The 18,003-nt window shown below is 35.2% G+C and overlaps 1 protein-coding gene across 4 annotated transcripts in view; it reads left to right on the plus strand.

Annotated features, from left to right (window-relative positions):
* The window catches only part of INVS (inversin), an 87,881-nt gene that overhangs the window by 53,583 nt on the left and 16,295 nt on the right, over positions 1-18,003 (plus strand). For all 4 annotated transcript variants that reach the window (XM_065753532.1, XM_065753533.1, XM_065753531.1 and 1 more), the window contains 5 exons: positions 3,529-3,700; positions 9,116-9,271; positions 10,756-10,985; positions 12,554-12,660; positions 15,889-16,101. In XM_065753532.1, coding sequence (XP_065609604.1) covers positions 3,529-3,700; positions 9,116-9,271; positions 10,756-10,985; positions 12,554-12,660; positions 15,889-16,101 — 878 coding nt within the window. The remainder of the gene's footprint in view (positions 1-3,528; positions 3,701-9,115; positions 9,272-10,755; positions 10,986-12,553; positions 12,661-15,888; positions 16,102-18,003) is intronic.

Genomic DNA, 18,003 nt, shown 5'->3' on the forward strand with positions numbered 1-18,003 from the left:
CTTATATTTCACCATTCTCTTAGCAGAAGCACTAATTTGGATTTTTCTTGCCTACTGCCATGTTAATTTTCAGAAAATTTTAGTATCTTTGAGAATCATTCCATTTATCAAATACTGGGTACTACTTCAAAAGACAACTGATCAATGTTTCCTTGTGAAATGGGGTGCTTTTTTTTCTGTTTATTTTTCTTTGAAGATGGTCTTTAGTAAACACCTGCAGAGTTGTTCATTTGTTTTAAATTCAGACATTCATTGGAGCACATCTGTTCTGTGTAGCTTGTGCATTTTTACAGAACGTTTTATTGATGCTGATTACTGTCCATTATTACAATGTGATATATACAATTTGTGTCAGACTCACATGCCTGAAATATTTATCTTGTGAAAGCCTTTCTTTCAAGTCTGAGTCAGATTCTCAAACTGGGAATGATCTGTGGGAAAGATAGCGATAACCCAGTGATTATCCTCTTACGCTTTTTTCTTTTTTTCTTTTCTATACTGGTGCATTCTTTACGAAATAATTTTTCATACTGACTTTCTTTTTCTGGGCTTGATTTAGTTGTATGAAACATTTTCATTATGTTGCTTCCTTTTGATCCCATCAGCCAGCCAAACTATGACATCTTTAGGTTTTAGGGGTAAGCAAAGTAGGTGATGGAATCAGACATTCCTTTATAATCTTGTGTACTTACAATGAATTTACTGTTTTGCATCTTAGATGAAAAACAGAACAGGAGACTCACTCAAGTCTACAGGGCTCTTTGGGCTGATAATGTGATCCCAGAACTGTTGGTTATGCATGCCTAAATTATGCCTGGAGCTTCTATCTCTCTCCTTTTATTTATTTATTTTTTTAATTCTTAACCACTTTGGTTTGTTCTGTGCAACAATATTTGCTATATTTTTTCTATTAGATGAAAATTCTAGACTACCTCCCACCACTGCATTCCATATGCACAGTCAAACAATTGAAGGGAGACTCATCCATGTTTGTTTTGGCAATAGCATCCATATATTTATGATTTCAGAGCCACGTTATTGTTCTGTTCAGACTGGCCGTAGGCATTGTTTGTTTCTCAGTTAAAATGAGATTTTTCTTTGTCTGTTAAGAAGATGAAGATTTGATCTTTTTTGTTTATTGTAAATATTTTGGTAGTTCTCACTTTTACTGAACTCAGTATCTTATTGTTTGTTGTTTTTCCTCAGGTTATGTATGTACTCTAATATGACCTCTTTGTTTTTCTTAGAGACTGAAGCTGTAAGTTAATCTAGGTGAAGCGTTTAGAAGACTTACTTATTCCCACTTTTATATAATGAATAATTCTAGAAAAAAGGTTTCTTAATGTAAGACCTAAATAGGTTGCCTGAAGGTTTGATGGCCTGTGCATCCCACAGAAGATTCAAAACAAACATTGTTTTTTAAATTTCTGAACTCCATGTTTGAAGTATTGATCTTTGTGTGCAGATTGCAGGACTACATTTTTTTTTATTATTATTATTTTTTTTTTTAACTTTCATGGGTATGTCCACAATAATATGTATTTCATTTCCACATACTCATGTAGATTGACCTGGTAAGCCAAATATGGATACCTATGTCTTATTTTTGAATATTTAGTATTTCTCACAGGTTGTTGATAGCAGAGGATGAGGGGATCCAGGTTTACTTCTCTTTCTTTTTCAGCTTTGCTGGTTTTTGTTTTGGTTTTTTTCCACATTTTCAACAAAGAAAAAGTACATGTGATTTAATTTCTATGGCAAAATGCATGTAGAGTTGAAATGATTGGATATTTCCGTTTTCTGATTTCTTAATGACCCTTTTCTTATTTCATTCCATTTCAGTGTTCAAGCTATGTTAAATCCAGTTTGGAAAACAACTCTTACAGCAGTACAGGAATTTCTTCTGTTTTTTTGTTTGTTTGTTTGTTTTGTTTTGTTTTGTTTTTTTTCCATTAAAAAATCTAGGGGAAAAAAAAGAAGTGTAGCTAAAAGAAAGGTAGATTTGCTGAATTGTAATGGGAAAATTAAATTGCTTATTTATGTTTGTAAGATGTGTGCCTTGGTACTGAAGAGATCCTGCCTTTTCATTTTGCAGGATTTCAAGCAGTGCAGGGTTCTGGTAGGGTGCTGAGCGGTTGGCCTCATGAGTAGCCATTTGTGTTTGAGGTGTGATGATAGTCAGTTTGAGTACACAAAGCTATAAACACATGCTGTTTTGCATGGAAGGCTTAATGCTTACGTTCCTCATTATTTCTGCCTGGACCTTTTTATTCTAAAGTGTTTTTTCAGGTTTGAACCCAAATTCATAAAGCTGTTAGGATCTTAGATCACTTCAACGTAGAATGAAGGAAAAATTACCTATTTTTTGTACAGGGATGAAAGCATAACTGTTCGCTCCTCCCCCCCAAAAAAACAAACAAAAAAACAAAACAAACAAACAAACAACTAATCTACTGATTAGTTGGGCTTAGCCTCTTAAACACTTTTTTGATGCAAGTGTATATGTTTCAGCCAAGATGATACCACAGTCAAAGAATTCTTATGCTACAGAGCTCTTTTCAGATCATGTGAGGGAAAGGTTAAAATAGCACCAGTGCTAAATTAAAAAAAATAGTAAAGCTCATATTTTTCAGTTTTAGTTATCTTATCTGTGACTATTAATAGATGTATACCAGCTGTTGTATACACAACATTTGTGAGCCTTTAGGTAGGAAAGGAAAAACCTTTCCCGAGTTGTTTTTCTTGCAGCAGTGATTGCCCCTCTTCCTTTCTGGTACAGTGTGGCTTATTAAGAGTAGATCAGAAGGTTAAGTAAGTGGACTTGTTTGCTGAGAGCTTAATACAAACATGGCATTTGAAGAAATATTCTTGAAATCAAGCTCTTGAATTTAGAGAGAGATTTTAGTCGTGGTGATTATAGTAGAAAGTCTGGACTCAAGTGTAAGGAATTTATTCTTTTTTTTTTTAACTTGCATTGTTTCAGTAATTATTAGCCTGCTGATATAATTAAATATTAGGAAATGCATGTCTTTTCTTTAAAGTTCCTGTTTTGTTTTGTTTGGCTTTTTTGAATAGTCAAGTTGAGCAAACTAAAAATTTTACTTGTGTAGTCATATTCAGGTTTAAATTAAAAAATGTAGCAAGAAAAGTATTTGGAAGAAAAAATATTTAAGCAGAATGGTATTATTACAGTAATATCTTGATAAGCCAATAGTATTTTTCCCATTTTCCTTTGCTTTCTTCAAAGTTTTCACAGTGACCACAGTGTCTTTCACTTCCTTATGATGAACACATGATATTTGACACTTAAAAGAGATGTATTATAGTAGTTGAGGATGTGGCTGTGAATGCTGAAGAGGAAAAGGGCATAGCAGAAAATACAATCCCTCCTGTTGAGCCATTACTCTATATAAACATTAAAAGAAAAATGAAGCATTGATTTGTTTCATAGACAGCCAGATGAGACAGAATAGTTTCTTGTTGTTACAGATTTCTTTTAATATTAATTACAATAGTACATCTTTCCAGGAAACAGTTGAAGTATTTTTGAAACATCCTTCTGTAAAAGATGACTCAGATCTTGAGGGAAGAACATCCTTCATGTGGGCAGCTGGGAAAGGCAGTGACGATGTCATTCGGACTATGCTGGATTTGAAACTGGATATTGATATCAATATGACAGACAAATACGCTGGGACAGGTAAGGTACTTTTCAGTAAAGAGACACTGATTGTTTCCTTCAGTTACTGTGATTTTCAACAAATAAAACACATTGTTAGCATCAAAATTAATCTTTTCCTAGAGATACTGCATAATCCTGAAAATATTTCTGCACTAGTCTAATTGTATATGTGAATCAATTCTTTGCCTTGTCATTGGAAGGAATTAAATTGTTTCTACATTTTGGACCACATCATTTGAAACATTGTAAGAGGAACTGTATTGCTGTGATTCTATGTAGTAGATCTATAACCCTGGGAAAAGACAAGCTATTTATTGTATATTTTGTAGAATAAAATGATATATAGTAACATAAAAGCTATCCACGAGAACGTCTGTTGAAACATGAGGAAAGGCTGTGAGACCTGGGTCTATTGAGCCTTGCAAAAAGAAGACTCAGAAAGGATCTGATTCACATCTATAAATATCTAAAGAGGCAAAGGGATGAGGATGGACTCTTCTCTGCAGTGTGTGGTGATAGGACAAGGGGAGATGTCTGCAAACTAAGCATAGGAAGTTCTGAACAAATGTGCATGAGAACTTCTTCGCAGTGCAGTGACGGAGCAGTGGCACAGCTGCACAGAGAGGTGGTGGAATCTCCTTCTCTGGAGATGTTCCAGACCCACCTGGACACCTACCTGTGCAACCTGGGCTAGGGAGCTGCTTTGGCAGGGGGCTGGATTCAATGATCTCTAGAGGTCTCTTCCAATCCCTACAATTCTTAATGAAAAAAAAAGTTATTTATTTATCAGTATTAACCTTGAAACAATATAGAGCAAACTAACCAGTGAAGTGGCTGAACTCTCACCATTAAAATCATTTAGTACCACAAATTTGTGTGAAGATAGTGTAAAAAAAATAGAGCTATTGCATTTCTTTTGTCTAGACAAGAGGTTAAACTTGATAATGCTCATCCTGTTATCTGCCCAAAGCAAAAGATAATTATTCAACAGTGTTTCAGAATTCAAACGCACAAGTCAAGAAATTCCAATTTTCCCATAGAAAGTATAAATTTAATGTTCTTTAATGGAAACTTGTAATAACTTTAGTGGAAATATCTATGTAGTACATTCAGGAAAAACAGAATCAGCAATACTGACAGACGGGTGTTAGGTGTTTTTGTTTTCATTAATGTTGAAAATAAAACTAATGGAGTTATACAGAAGTCATTAGCACACCATATAAAAAGTGGAAGGTATAGGTATCTTTGGCATAAATTGGTAGTGGGGGGGATGTATGGGTAGCCTTGTGTGAGAGGTCATGGACTGCTCCGTACCAGTCACAGCAAAGTCACAAATTCAGAAAGTAAGAGCAAAAATGTATTCTTAACATAATAAGTACTAAAATGATAGCAATCCTCACAGAACCCGTTTGAGTAATACAGTGAAAAACTCTCCTGTGTGGAAAGTATTTCCCCTTAAAAGAAAACTTCATTATGAAGATGCAGTCAGGACAAACAAGAATGCATGCTGTAGGATTTGTTTATATGAATTTTAATATCTTTGTTTTAAAGTATGCTTAGCTGGCATTGTCCTAGCTTCACACACATGAACTAGACTAAGCTGCATGGGTAGATTTTGAGGACTGTGATGATGTATTCCAAATAAGAAAATAAAAAGTTTAACCGTTTTCACTTTTCAGATCACACTTGTAGCTTCTAGTATAATTTGAATTATATAAAATGGTAAATAATTGCATTTGTGAAGTTTTGTGGTTCAGCATTTGAAAAATAGGAAGTATGACTATTACAATTTGCAGTTTTCACTTCCTTTAGTTATTAGGATCTTGCATTGTCAATTTCAGTTCCCATAAAATTCTATTTAGAAATCTAAATTTTTTTTTAGTCTTTCCTTACAATGAACACACCTGAAATTAGTCTTTCCATATTATGATGGTTTTGTAAGTTCTGTGTTATAAGAAAACAATACTGTGGCAAACAGAATGTGTAAGATCTCAGTCTTCCTGTTTGATGACTCTACAAACTTTATACTCCTTGACTGTTGTTTCATCTTTTGCTACTGCCACTTCTATTTCCTGCTTTGTGGTATGTCCCTACTAAACACCTGTCAGTATTCCAGATCTTAAAAACAGTAATGTTGTAATCATTGCGCAGATTTCCTTTTAAAGGAGCTTATTCTTTGCAAACAGTACTCAGAGACTGTTTCTGAAATGATTCAGGTGTGGATTTTGTGGTTGAATAATTCGGGTGGCTGTTATCTACCAGTGTTAAACCTTTTGTAGCAGTAACGTGTAATCACTTTCTAGTCCTGATCTTGTTGCAGAACTTCTAATTCAAGGGAATTAGTGAATGTTCCATTTTTTTTTAACTGCCATTGTGTGGGGTGCACTAACAGTGTTGAAGTTCAGAGCTGTGCTGTTCTTCACTTATCTACCAAGCAATCTGAATTTCACCACTATGCAAATGTGTGCAGCAGGGTGAGCGTTATTACAGTGAGCTGTAAACTTCAAATGAAGCCCACCAGTAAATCACTTTCTAATTGTAGACATGATTTTTTTTTCCTGAAGGTTTGTTATCCTTCCCAGGTTTCGGTGGGGGAAGAGTAGTATTGTATTCTAACAGGAAACCATGGAGTAATAGAAAATAGTGTACATGGCTGCGCCCAGGGTACAGTTGCTGAGGAGAGTTCAAGTTTGTGTTTTGCTGACTTTTGTGCTGAACTCGGTTAAGCTCAGTCATACTGTTACATTAACGTAGCTTTTTGCATTTACTTAAAAAGAGCAAGTTCTCCATTCAGCTCAAGACTGCTTATTGTGTAGGGGAATGACACCAAGGGAAAGGAATTTCCCTGTTCGCAGAGATCAGCGCTGCAGGACAGCTTTATAGCTCTGCCGTCACTGCATACAATGGTGAGGGCTCTGTCTGTCGGCCGAACAAAGGTCCCATTGTGAGCAGCTGGCCGAGGAATCTCTTCAGTCACCGTGACTCCATCACAGAAAATTTGGCTTGCAAGAAAATACTGAGCACAAAGTGCGAAACGAGATGCCTGCGTCAGAATGAGTGATAGAGGGGAGGAAGCAGCCAAGCTGACACAGCAGCTCTTTTTCTACTGTATTGTTATGCACACCCCATGTGTCATCGGATTGAGTGGTTTACTGCCTTTGCTTTCATAAGAAATGCAGTACAAAAACCAGAACCTAAAGTTTACAGTGAGGTCAGAACATGAAAACTAGGCTCGTCCAAATGCACCAAGCAGCAGGGATCTCATTCTTGTCTAATTTCTACTTACAGCCTCCAACTCACATAGCTAGTGCAGAACTTGCCGCTTACAGATATTTTTCACAAATATGATGAATGTCCATGTGAGAGGTTTTTTTTTTCCCCATGACATCTGCAACAGATGAACATTTGAATCATTGTAAAAGCAGGATTTCAGTTATTAAGGCAGCAGTACTTGTGTTGTCTCGGACCACAACCCTGTTTCTCATAGGAAATGCCTTATTTGTATCACAACTCCAGTCACTGATGTTGAGAATCGAAGTTGCAAGGCTTCACTGTCAGTATGAACAACCTGCACATTTTAGTAGCATCTGTGTGACAGAATATGCTGGGCCACTGTTTTATAAGCTTCATGAAGTGCTGTCAGTGGTAAACAGTAACAGGCAACTTCAGAAAGCCTGGCAGTTTGACACTCTGGATATGATTTTAGAAGTAATTCCTTCTAGTGAATTCCTTCTAGTGTCTTCTAGTAAATCCTTTCTGGTGGCTTTTGTGGTGTGTCTTTCTGTGCAATGCTTCTGATGGATCCTGACTGTGCCTGTCATAACTGAAGTAAGTAGAGGGATGTAGGTACTGTGTACAGCCCCACGTCTTGCTGGTTTGACCAGACAAAATAATCCCCAAATTGGAGTGTTTGTGAAGTTTCTTGGGAGAATAAGAATGCACTGCACCAAAATCATAGAATGGTTTGGGTTGGAAGGGACCTTTAATATCATCTAGTTCCAACCCCTCTGCTATGAAGTACACTTATGAATTGCACATTTCTCTACTTTCATTCTGCATACATTGTACATTGTCATCTCTGACTTAGTTCAGATGTAAGGTGGTACACCTCTGAGAACACAGATTATTCAATTGCTGACTGTAGGAAATAATCCAAAGCATTTTGAGATCAATTTGCAAGTGAAATCACACAAAACACATAAATGTGTCCTCAGTTTGTCTGAAATCTCATTGCTGTATGTAGTTTGCCTTTGTTCTTTCCTTCAGAAAGAATGCTGAGCTGGTTGTACTGGCATTTCTGCATTTTCCTCAACCCTGGAATGCAGTGCCAGCAGTTACTATCAGTAACTGTAGGATTCCACAAACTCAGCTTGCACAGTTTGTATACAGTGGAACTTCATATACTGTAGGGGTGAAAGGAAATGTGGTATCTCTAAGTTCATTCCAGTCCTTAAAGGGATCCCATAAGGAGGAGGGAAATCAACCTTTTACATGATTAGATAGTGATAGGACAAGGGGGAATGGTTTTAAACTAAAAGACAGAAGATTTATATTAGATGTTTGGGGGAGATATTTTAACTGAGAGGATGGTGTGACACAGGCTGCCCAGAGAGGCTGTCATTCCCCATTCCTGGAGGTGTTCAAGGCCGAATTGGATGGAGCTCTGGACAGCCTCATCTGGTGCTTGATATAGTGGTTGGCAACTCTGCCTTTGACACTGGGTTTGGAACTAGATGATGTTTGAGGTCCTTTCCAACCCCCCAAGCTATTCTGTGATTCTGTGGTTTGTCCATCTTTTTTTTTCCTGAATGAGCAAGGAGATGCAAGTACTATGTGGAGATGTAATGGCCTTTCTTCATAGTTTTATATAAAATTTTCTCCAGGCAATTCCTGATAATGAATAAGAGGAGTGGGGAAAAACAACTGGGTGTTTGTCTGGAGTTAGTTTTAACTGAGATGTCTCTGCTTGTTTGAAAGAAAATGAACATGAAAATGTTAAAGAAATAATGAAAGCTTTCTTTCTCTTGAAATGTGCAGCTTCGTATCCGTCGGGGTGAGTGCCATGAACACAGACAAAAGTAGTTCTTACTATGATCTCTTAATTTTTATATGCAAAAGCTGGTAACCTGACACAAATAATCAGCATAAACCAGTCCTGCAGCTGATAAGGTTAAAATTCACATTTCTGCAAGTTAAAAACATTTTCAGAGCTAATGTTCTTTTCTGCTTTACTGTACTGTAATGCTTGTATGGTAAGGAAATATAGTTGAAGATTGCAATCACTTGCTACAGTTCTTTAATTGCTTACTTTTCAAAAGCAGCATTTTCTACCAAAATGATCAAAATTATTTTTTTAATTTGCTTGTTCTAATTGTTAACCTCCAGAGCTCACAGTACTGTGACCCCTTTTTTCCTACTGCTTTTTTCTGTCAGCGTTACATGCCGCTGCACTTTCTGGCCATGTCAGCACAGTGAAATTGCTGTTGGAACATAATGCACAGGTGGATGCTTTGGATGTCATGAAACACACTCCACTTTTCCGAGCTTGTGAGATGGGACACAAAGAAGTGATACAGACACTCATTAAAGGTCAGCTGTTACAAATTTACAAACCTGTCCAGAATTCTGATGTTCCCTTAAGTGGGGCTGTGAAATAAATAGGGTTGCTGCGTAAGAACGGGAGAAGAAAATTACTCCTCTAAAAAAGATACTGTCTGTAAGTATCCTGTGTGGAACAGTGTTAGGAAACAGAAGAGATTTTCAGAGCACTGGGCAAAATGACTACAAGTGTTAAATCTGAACTTTGAAAACAGATAGTTCTTTCCACATCTCTTCTCTGTCCAAGCCTGTTCAAATACATTCTAATCTTTCCAACTGTCTCTTCCCCCAGCAAGCCATTGTTTTGGTGGCTTTTTTCTTCTTTTTTTTCTGCTTTCAATAAATAAGATCAAATTACACTTTCTTTTCTTCTGAGAGAAAGCATTTGTAGTCATCTTTGGAATTTTTTTTTACCATTTAGATTTTATTTATTAATAATTATTGAATTTTATAAATATAATTACTTATTAAATATCAAAATATTTACTTTTGATTAAGATAGTTATCAAATTCTGAATCATTAATATTTTTCCATAATTGCTTTTTAGAAACAGTATTATTTGTAAATTTAAATGAAACAAAACAATGTACATAGTCCTAAATAGTTGTAGGTGCTCTGCTGAACTGCAAGAAACTCAGTGAAATAATAGAGGTATCTTAGGTGCAAAATTCTTTCATTTTAATCTCACAGAAAAGTTCTGCATGGTCTGGAAGCAGTCTTTCTCCTACTCAAGATATTTTCCCATTTATTGTCTGGTGACAAATGTGTAACTACCAAATTACACATTTTCTGTCAAATAACCTTTCTTAGTGAAGCTTGCTTCCCTTTGTTATTTGCTGGAGGAATTTTAATGCTCTGATAAGCTCTTACTCTAACCCCCCTGAGTTTTTATGGATACAGTAAGCTTGGGTGATCAGAATCTGAGTTACAATAGATTAAATATTTTATGATATAGGCAGCCATTCTTGATGGTTACTTTGTATTTAAGCTTATTTTTGTGATGAGTTTTTGCATCTTATGTGATGACAGAGAAAATGTCTGCATAAGAGTTTCAGCATGCTTGGAATTAAAAAAAGATAGAACTTTTTTCAGAATTCATTCTTACCTTGTTAATATTTTATCTTGACTGTTTTAGAGGTTTAAAGAGTCTGAAATCTAATTTTCAAAAGTGATTTTGTCATTAAGAAAGTTTAATTTAAAATTAGTAGGCCTGATACAAATAATATCTAGATTTTTCAAGGCTGTTTGACAGACCTGAAGTTTCCAGAGTGTCAGAGAGGAGGATATTTAGGATTATCTAAAGTTTTTAGATCGCTGACCCTGACTGAAATTATTTCAATTGCCATTTCAGCTTGATTTAGGTAATATCATTCTGAAATACTTCTCTGAATTGTCAATTTGCCAAAGAAGTTACAGTTGAGCATAAACTTATTATTTGCTTTCTCTTAATTCAGAAATGTATTTGTATTTATAGGAGGAGCAAGAGTAGATTTGGTTGATCAAGATGGCCATTCACCCCTTCACTGGGCAGCCCTGGGAGGAAATGCTGATGTGTGCCAAATCCTGATAGAAAATAAAATCAACCCTAATGTACAGGATTATGCAGGTAGAACCCCTCTGCAGTGTGCTGCTTATGGAGGTTACATCAACTGCATGGTGGTGTTACTGGAAAATAACGCAGATCCAAATATTCAGGATAAAGAGGTATGTTGTCCTTTGCTGGGCAATTTCATTAAGTTTAAAATAACTATAAATGTAAAGGTCAGTCTGTTTTCTGGGACACTGAAACGTCTTTTCTGCTGTTTATCGTGGAAGGAAATGCATCCTGGCATAATTTTCTGTCTTCACTTCTAAACTCTTGAATGAAAAAATAATGGTGTAACATTCAGCATTAATTGAAGACTCAGCTTTGTCCTTTATCATTTCTGTCTTTGTCTTATCCAAGTGTGATCGTATGAGGAGTCATTTTTAGCATCTTATTTTTTTAACTTCTGTGGTTCCTTAGTAACAATTGATATGGGAACGTGATTTTGTAGTGTATTTCTTCAGCATGTGTTAGTGAGATAGAGCAAGTAAGATATTGCAAGTGAGATTGCAGATGAACTTCATCAATTATTTATCAGTATATAGCTCTTCCTGGTGGAAAAAAAAAGAACACTGATTTGTTTAAATGTTCTTCTGTGTCATTTTTCAAACAGTAAGTGAAATTAGGAGCCAGAATAATTGTGCAACATATAACAGATTTCTTTGTTATTTGACATAACTTCTCTGAAGTTAAGAGAACTTCATGAGTCAAAACAATTTCACACAAATTGTTAAATTTTTCTTTAGTTAATCATTGTAGGGCATGAATAATTCTAGGTAAAGTGGAAAAGTGTTATTTGTTATGGGTTCCCCAGAGTATACTGGAAACATTTTCTAAACCTGCTACTAGCATCAGATTGAATACAGGTGACATCAGCTTCAGGTCTCTTTATTTCACACAGAGTTACTGCAGCGTAATCTTCAGCACTTGGAGTTAAAGCTGCAGCTTGTTAGCACTGAACTCAAAATTTCTTTGTTTTTATGCAGAACCCAGTTTTCTAACTATTTGCTAAATTGGGAGTTCAGAAAAGCGAGACATAGATATAGGGGGCATGCCCTTGAAGTGATGTGGAATACCTGTGTTTGTTGATAGTAACAGACCCTTAGGTATTCATGGGGCAGATATCAGCCAGGAGCTGGCTGTGTATGGTTCAGCTAGTGTACTGAGTATTGTGAGCTGGACTTGTGCTTTATGTGAGAGAAACAAGACTTCTGAAATCAAGCTCCTTTTGGAAGGACAGCTGGAATCATTCTGCATTTGTCTGAGCTGATAAGCTTTCCTCTGACTTCATCAGAGTTTGGTCTCCTTAATAATTCTCTGTCTTGCTGCAGTATTTTGGATCAGCCTAGAAAACAGTCTGAATGACTGAAGTAGTTGAGAGCTTCTTTCAGAGCAGGGGCTGTATAGCTGCACAGAAATCCACTCTAGAACTAGTTTCCTAATGCTATTTTTCAGCTACTTTAGATGGAATAGCACTAGTGTTGTAATGTAGTCTAAAAAGAAAAAGGTATCTGATTTCAGTTTTAAGTGATGTACTTTCATTTTAACATGGGAGTTGTTTTAGAAGAATGTTTGTCCTTGGTGTCCAGAAAAGCATCGAGTTGCAGCATTATTTGCAACTGTTACTGTGGTGTGATAGAGATGGGGAGTATTATTATTATTATATTTTTTCTTCTATTGTCTACAGGGAAGAACTGCTTTACACTGGCTCTGTAACAATGGCTACCTTGATGCTATAAAGTTACTGCTTGGTTTTGATGCTTTCCCTAATCATATGGAGAACAGCGAGGAAAGGTATTATTGGTCTGAATGAATCGTTCTCTAATTCAGCAAAAATTCTACCTATTGGTTTGAATTTTTAATGTTCAGATATTTTCACGTTATCATGGTTGTCCTAGTATGTAAAAGGAGTGCTATACCTTTGGGCTTTGGTGTAAGGAGCTTTTTTAATGTGAAGAATCTCTTGTTTAATTATGACATTACAACTTTAAAATTCAACTGTTTATACATTTGCACCTTGAGCTCGTGGACATTTATGCAAGCATTTACTCATTCTACTTTCATTTCAAATATTAAGCATCTTTTTCATTTAGATGAAGTTGACAATGTATATGAACGATGGAAAGATTAAAATGTTAGAATAGACTGGAGTTTCTCTTTTCTTGTTGTTAGGAATACAGTGAAAAGAAAGCAAATGGAAGAAATGCATTGTTGCATTTTAAAATAATGATTACAAATTACTGGTAATTAACTACTCTAAAAGCCTGGGTGGGTGGGTGGTTTTTTTGTTTGTTTGTTTTGGTTTGGGTTTTTTGCTTCTTATAATTGTAAAGAGACAGTACATTTGCACGTCTTTTCTTTGTGTTTCATTGACACATAAATAATAGTTTTTAAAGTGATTTGAGTTCAAAGTAGTCACCTGGCCGTGAAGATAATTACTGTTAGCAGAAATTCATGACAACTTTTTTTGAGTAGATGACCTCATTCTAATCATAAATAAAACTATGACCTTTGTGTTTATTATTAATATTTCTCAGTTTTAAATCATTTAAATATATTTAAGGCCCATATTTTATAGCTAAATTGGAGACTTCCTTCCTTACCCCAGTTAATTGCTTTCTTTTCCTTTCATTTCTCCTTTGTTCTCTACTCCAGCTATTCAGATTGCTTATTCTCATTTTTAGTGAGAAACAAATGAAAACATTAAGTAGTTCCTAAGTAGTGCCAATACTCTCTCTAGAAATTTCTGATAGAAAATTAAGTAAACAGCTGTAGTTAAATTATTCTTAAAAAGTGAGATGAAAAGACAGTAATTTGCTAGAAAGGATGCCTTTCTTTTCTTTGCATTGTAGAAATGGTCTAATGGTACTCAACTGCCAGGAAAATACCATAGCTGTGTTGTTACTGTAGTCATTCAGTTACTGTATATTTTGTTTATATTTTGGCATTAATGTGTATTCAAATATATAAGCCTAGATTACTTTGTGTGTAACAAGCACCATTCTGAATGGGTGCAGTTGAGCGCTAGGCCATGTGCAGAAAAGAACTCATCTTCAATATTTCTAGATGAATCAGTCTGTAAATATAATTTTCCTATGGAAAAAAAAATTGCAGTTGACTCTTAGTAAAAACATTATTTTGTTTTTAAAACTTTGTTTTATTGTTAAGACAGAAGAAGTTTGGAAAATAGGAAAGAATGTCAAGTGACTACTCTCACAGTGAAATAACCTTGTGGATATGGTTCATCTGTAATTGGATGTAAATGCTTTCTTACTGAATTACAGTTTCACAAAGAAGTATTCTTTTCTGATATTCCTTCATAATGATGCTGCTCTTGTTCATGTTCTTAGAGTGCAATATGACAAATTAGTTCAAAATTCAAACCCAGCAGTTAAAACTAAATCAGATAGAGCTGGGATTTCATCTAGGATTCAAAGTTACCCAGTTTTTTGCACGAGTAATCAATTGTTAGTGTGGAGGGTGGTAGTTTTGTTGTTTTTTGCATTTGGTAATCCAGCTGTATGTTACGAGTGCATCAAGTGGTGACAAGTTAACTGCTGCTTGACCATGTTCATGCCAGGTGTAACAGCTGTTGGCTGATGTCTTCTGTGTGTGTTTTGCTATGAAACCAGTTTGATTCAAAGGCTATCTAGTTTAGAGATAACCAGTGAAAAATTGTTAGCAGGCTTTGAATTGACACAAGCAATGGGTAATTGTAGTAATATACGTAAGCAACCTTGAATGGGTAGTGTCTGATTACACAGACTCCTATTTGGACTTGAGTGATTTTATTTATTTTTTTTAATTCTTAAGGTAGCTTGAGTGGAGTCAGATAATCCACGTTTAAGAATATGAGTCTGCATGACTGCGATCCGTAATACAGTACATTGTTTTGGTACATGCACATTAGCAGCATAAAGTTTACTTCAGTATCTTCTGTACTTGTTAACTAAAATACTCAAAACTAGCTATACTTTAAAATTTCACTTTCTGAAATGAGGTCCTTTCTGAAGTATCCATTCTTGGGTTATCAAAAATCTGTAGCTATTTAAATGCCTTCAACACGCCTTGACATACAAATTTTCATGTTATGTCATTGTCTTTATTCCCACAGACACTTCAGTTCAGATACTGTTAATCCTTCCATCAAATCATTACTGTGTGGCAAGTCCAATTGTGCTCTTTCTGTCTGTTTTTCTTTGCTTACCAGCATTGTGTCCTAGCAAGTTACCATCAAGAAGAGCCCTAATTTTCACAATCACATGCATTGACACTTACTGTTTGAAAGTCTTGCATTATATGGTCTTGATTATGGTTTGTGACTGATAATTTTCCATCACCGAATGTCTTTGCCTTATGCTTCAGTGCTTGTGAGGGAGGCAGGCACATTTTTGCACCTATCCAGACAGTGGAAATAAGGGGAATTTGTATTAAAAGTGCTTAGGTAGGTTCAATGCTATTTAAAAGCAAAGGCGATTCATATTTTTATCACATGTGTTGATTTGAAGGCAGACTTTTCTTTCTAGTACTTAAATAAAAATAAAAGGTGTTATCCGTTAATGCAAGTTTAATACTGCTGCTTGGTCAGCTACTATACTGTCCTCAGTTGTTCTAGAAGCTAGGTCAGATTTGGCAGTAAATTTTCAGAACTTCAATGCATATGTAAGTAACACAAAGTATGTTTTGCTTTATTTAGATAATATTTCAATGTATGAACTTTAACGTCGTTGTTCACTTTGTTCAGAAGCAGTTACTTCTGTGGAAAGGACTTTGTAGTACTGTACTTAATATTGTTTGACCTCCTCTAAGTTAGGTAACTAAAATAAGCCTTAAACATTATCATGGTATGCACAATAAAAACAGACAGGAAAATAATGTTTAAAATAAGAGCAGCAATCCTCTGAAAGCAGTGTTTAAGCAGTCTTCATACTAGAAGTTGCCTTATTATGAAATCAACATGAATCTCATAATGTACATTATGATTAGGAATGTACTACATTGTTAATTGTTGTCCTTTTTTAGGTATACTCCACTCGATTATGCCTTGCTTGGTGAACACCATGAAGTGATTCAGTTCATGTTAGAGCATGGAGCTCTTTCTATAGCTGCCATACAGGACATTGCTGCTTTCAAAATTCAGGCTGTCTATAAAGGATATAAAGTTAGAAAGGCTTTTCAGGAGAGGAAGAATCTTTTAATGAAACATGAACAGCTGAGAAAAGATGCTGCTGCCAAGTAAGTCTGAGACTCAGAATCTATTCTAGCAAATAGACTTTTGTCATAAGTTTCTATATATATGTGCATGATTTTATCTGTTACTGATCATACTTATTATTATATACTCTTAGTAAAATTCATGAAATGTGCAAGCATAAAATAGACGGTTTTTTTCCACATATGAAAACTGTTTTCCAGATAATCCCAAATTAAATAACAGTCTTTATATGATGTACATGAACAAGGCAAAATAATGGAAGGCCAGGAAACTAGCATATTAACTTAATGATTATCTTTAGCTGATAATCTGCGTGATGATGAAAATATTTGGAAAACATGTATCACTCTAAAATAATGAAAATAATTGTTGGCCTCGTGTCTCTTTGATACAACTTTTGAAATTAAATTAATAAGTAGATGAAGAAAATAAATAGGTACTTGGAAAAGTTTGATTAAATAAGGCTTAACTGCTTCATATGGGAGGCTTAGCTTTTCTAGAAAACTGAACTCCTTCCAGATTTTATTTGCAACTTCTGTCCTGGCAATGAGATTTTCTGCACTTGAATTAGACATTTATCGTGAAATCATTATATTAGATTATATGTAACTAACATACACAATTCAGATAGCTGTTTTTAAGATGTGTAGGTTCTGATTGAACTGGAGTAGCAAAAGGACAAAATTCTAAAATGCAAAAATACATAAATGATCATCAAAATATTCTGATTGGTTAGTCTTTATCCTTTAGATTTGCTGTATAAAAAAGTAACAAATTAGCACATGGTTTCTCTTAGTGGTCTGATTCTGAAATAAAAAGCACAAATCTGAAAATATTTTTAGTAGTTCTGATATAATGTTTCTAAAAAATATTCATTGTATTATTCATATAAAGAGGGGTCATATTAATTGATAGACAGTAATCACTGAACATAGAGGATTCTTTTGTGTGTCTGTCTATCTTAGGCAAAGTCAGCTGCAGAGTGCTGTATTTCAAATTAGTTAGCTTGGTCCTCTGCATAACTGGCCAGTCTGACCTTCATTGAGTTTGTGTGCTACTACCATATCGGTTATAGTTGTTTAATGCCCATTAAGAATCAAACTAGAACTGCTAGTTAATTAGTCTGTTGTTCACGTCTTTAGATCCTGAAGTGGTAACTTGAAGCCCCTCCTACTCCTGCATTTTCTGAAGTCAGTATCACTAAGTCAGAAGTATGGAGAATCTGTCTTTGAAATTATCCTTAATATCTTATGACGTTACAAAGTTGAAGTAGTTTTATTCTTTGTGATGACAGTCATTTTTGGAAGTATCTGTGATACCCCATCCAACACATTATACAAGAAGGGTTTGCCTGATAGAAATTTTGGAATGTTTTTATCATTGTTTCCCTTTGTGAGTTTCTAATGTCCTTTCTGAAACTTACTAAGCTGTTGTTATTTGTTTGAAAACAATAGAAATAAAGTTTGCATACCAAAAACCATAAAAACAGAATTAAAATATAATTGGAGCATACAAGCAAATCAAGTTGTCACATAACAAATTTTATTTAATTGCAGTTTTATGATCTGTAATAAACTGGAGGGGACATTATGTTGTCATCATTCTGCATACCCATCTGTGCATTCCACAGTGAAACTTGGCCAGGGTGTTGTTACACACAAACAAGTAATATCCCTATTCATGTTTAAAAATCTGTTCTCCAGATAAAAGTAGATGTTATGTGCAAATCCAGAATGATGGTGAATGCCTAGATTGAAAAAGAACCAAAACCAACAAAAAAAATTTGCTTCAGAGACATGTTGGGGGACCTGCATGGCTAAGCAGAGAAGCTTTGACAGAGTTTAGATGTAAAATGGCAGTATGTCAGAGGTGCAACCAGGGACAGTCCTAAAAAAGAGGAGCTTACCACCACATGGGCACAT

This window comes from Cyrtonyx montezumae, unplaced genomic scaffold (genome assembly GCF_038088225.1).
Source record: "Cyrtonyx montezumae isolate F1298 unplaced genomic scaffold, pur_monq_1.0 scaffold_8, whole genome shotgun sequence".
Classification (NCBI taxonomy): Eukaryota; Metazoa; Chordata; class Aves; order Galliformes; family Odontophoridae; genus Cyrtonyx; species Cyrtonyx montezumae.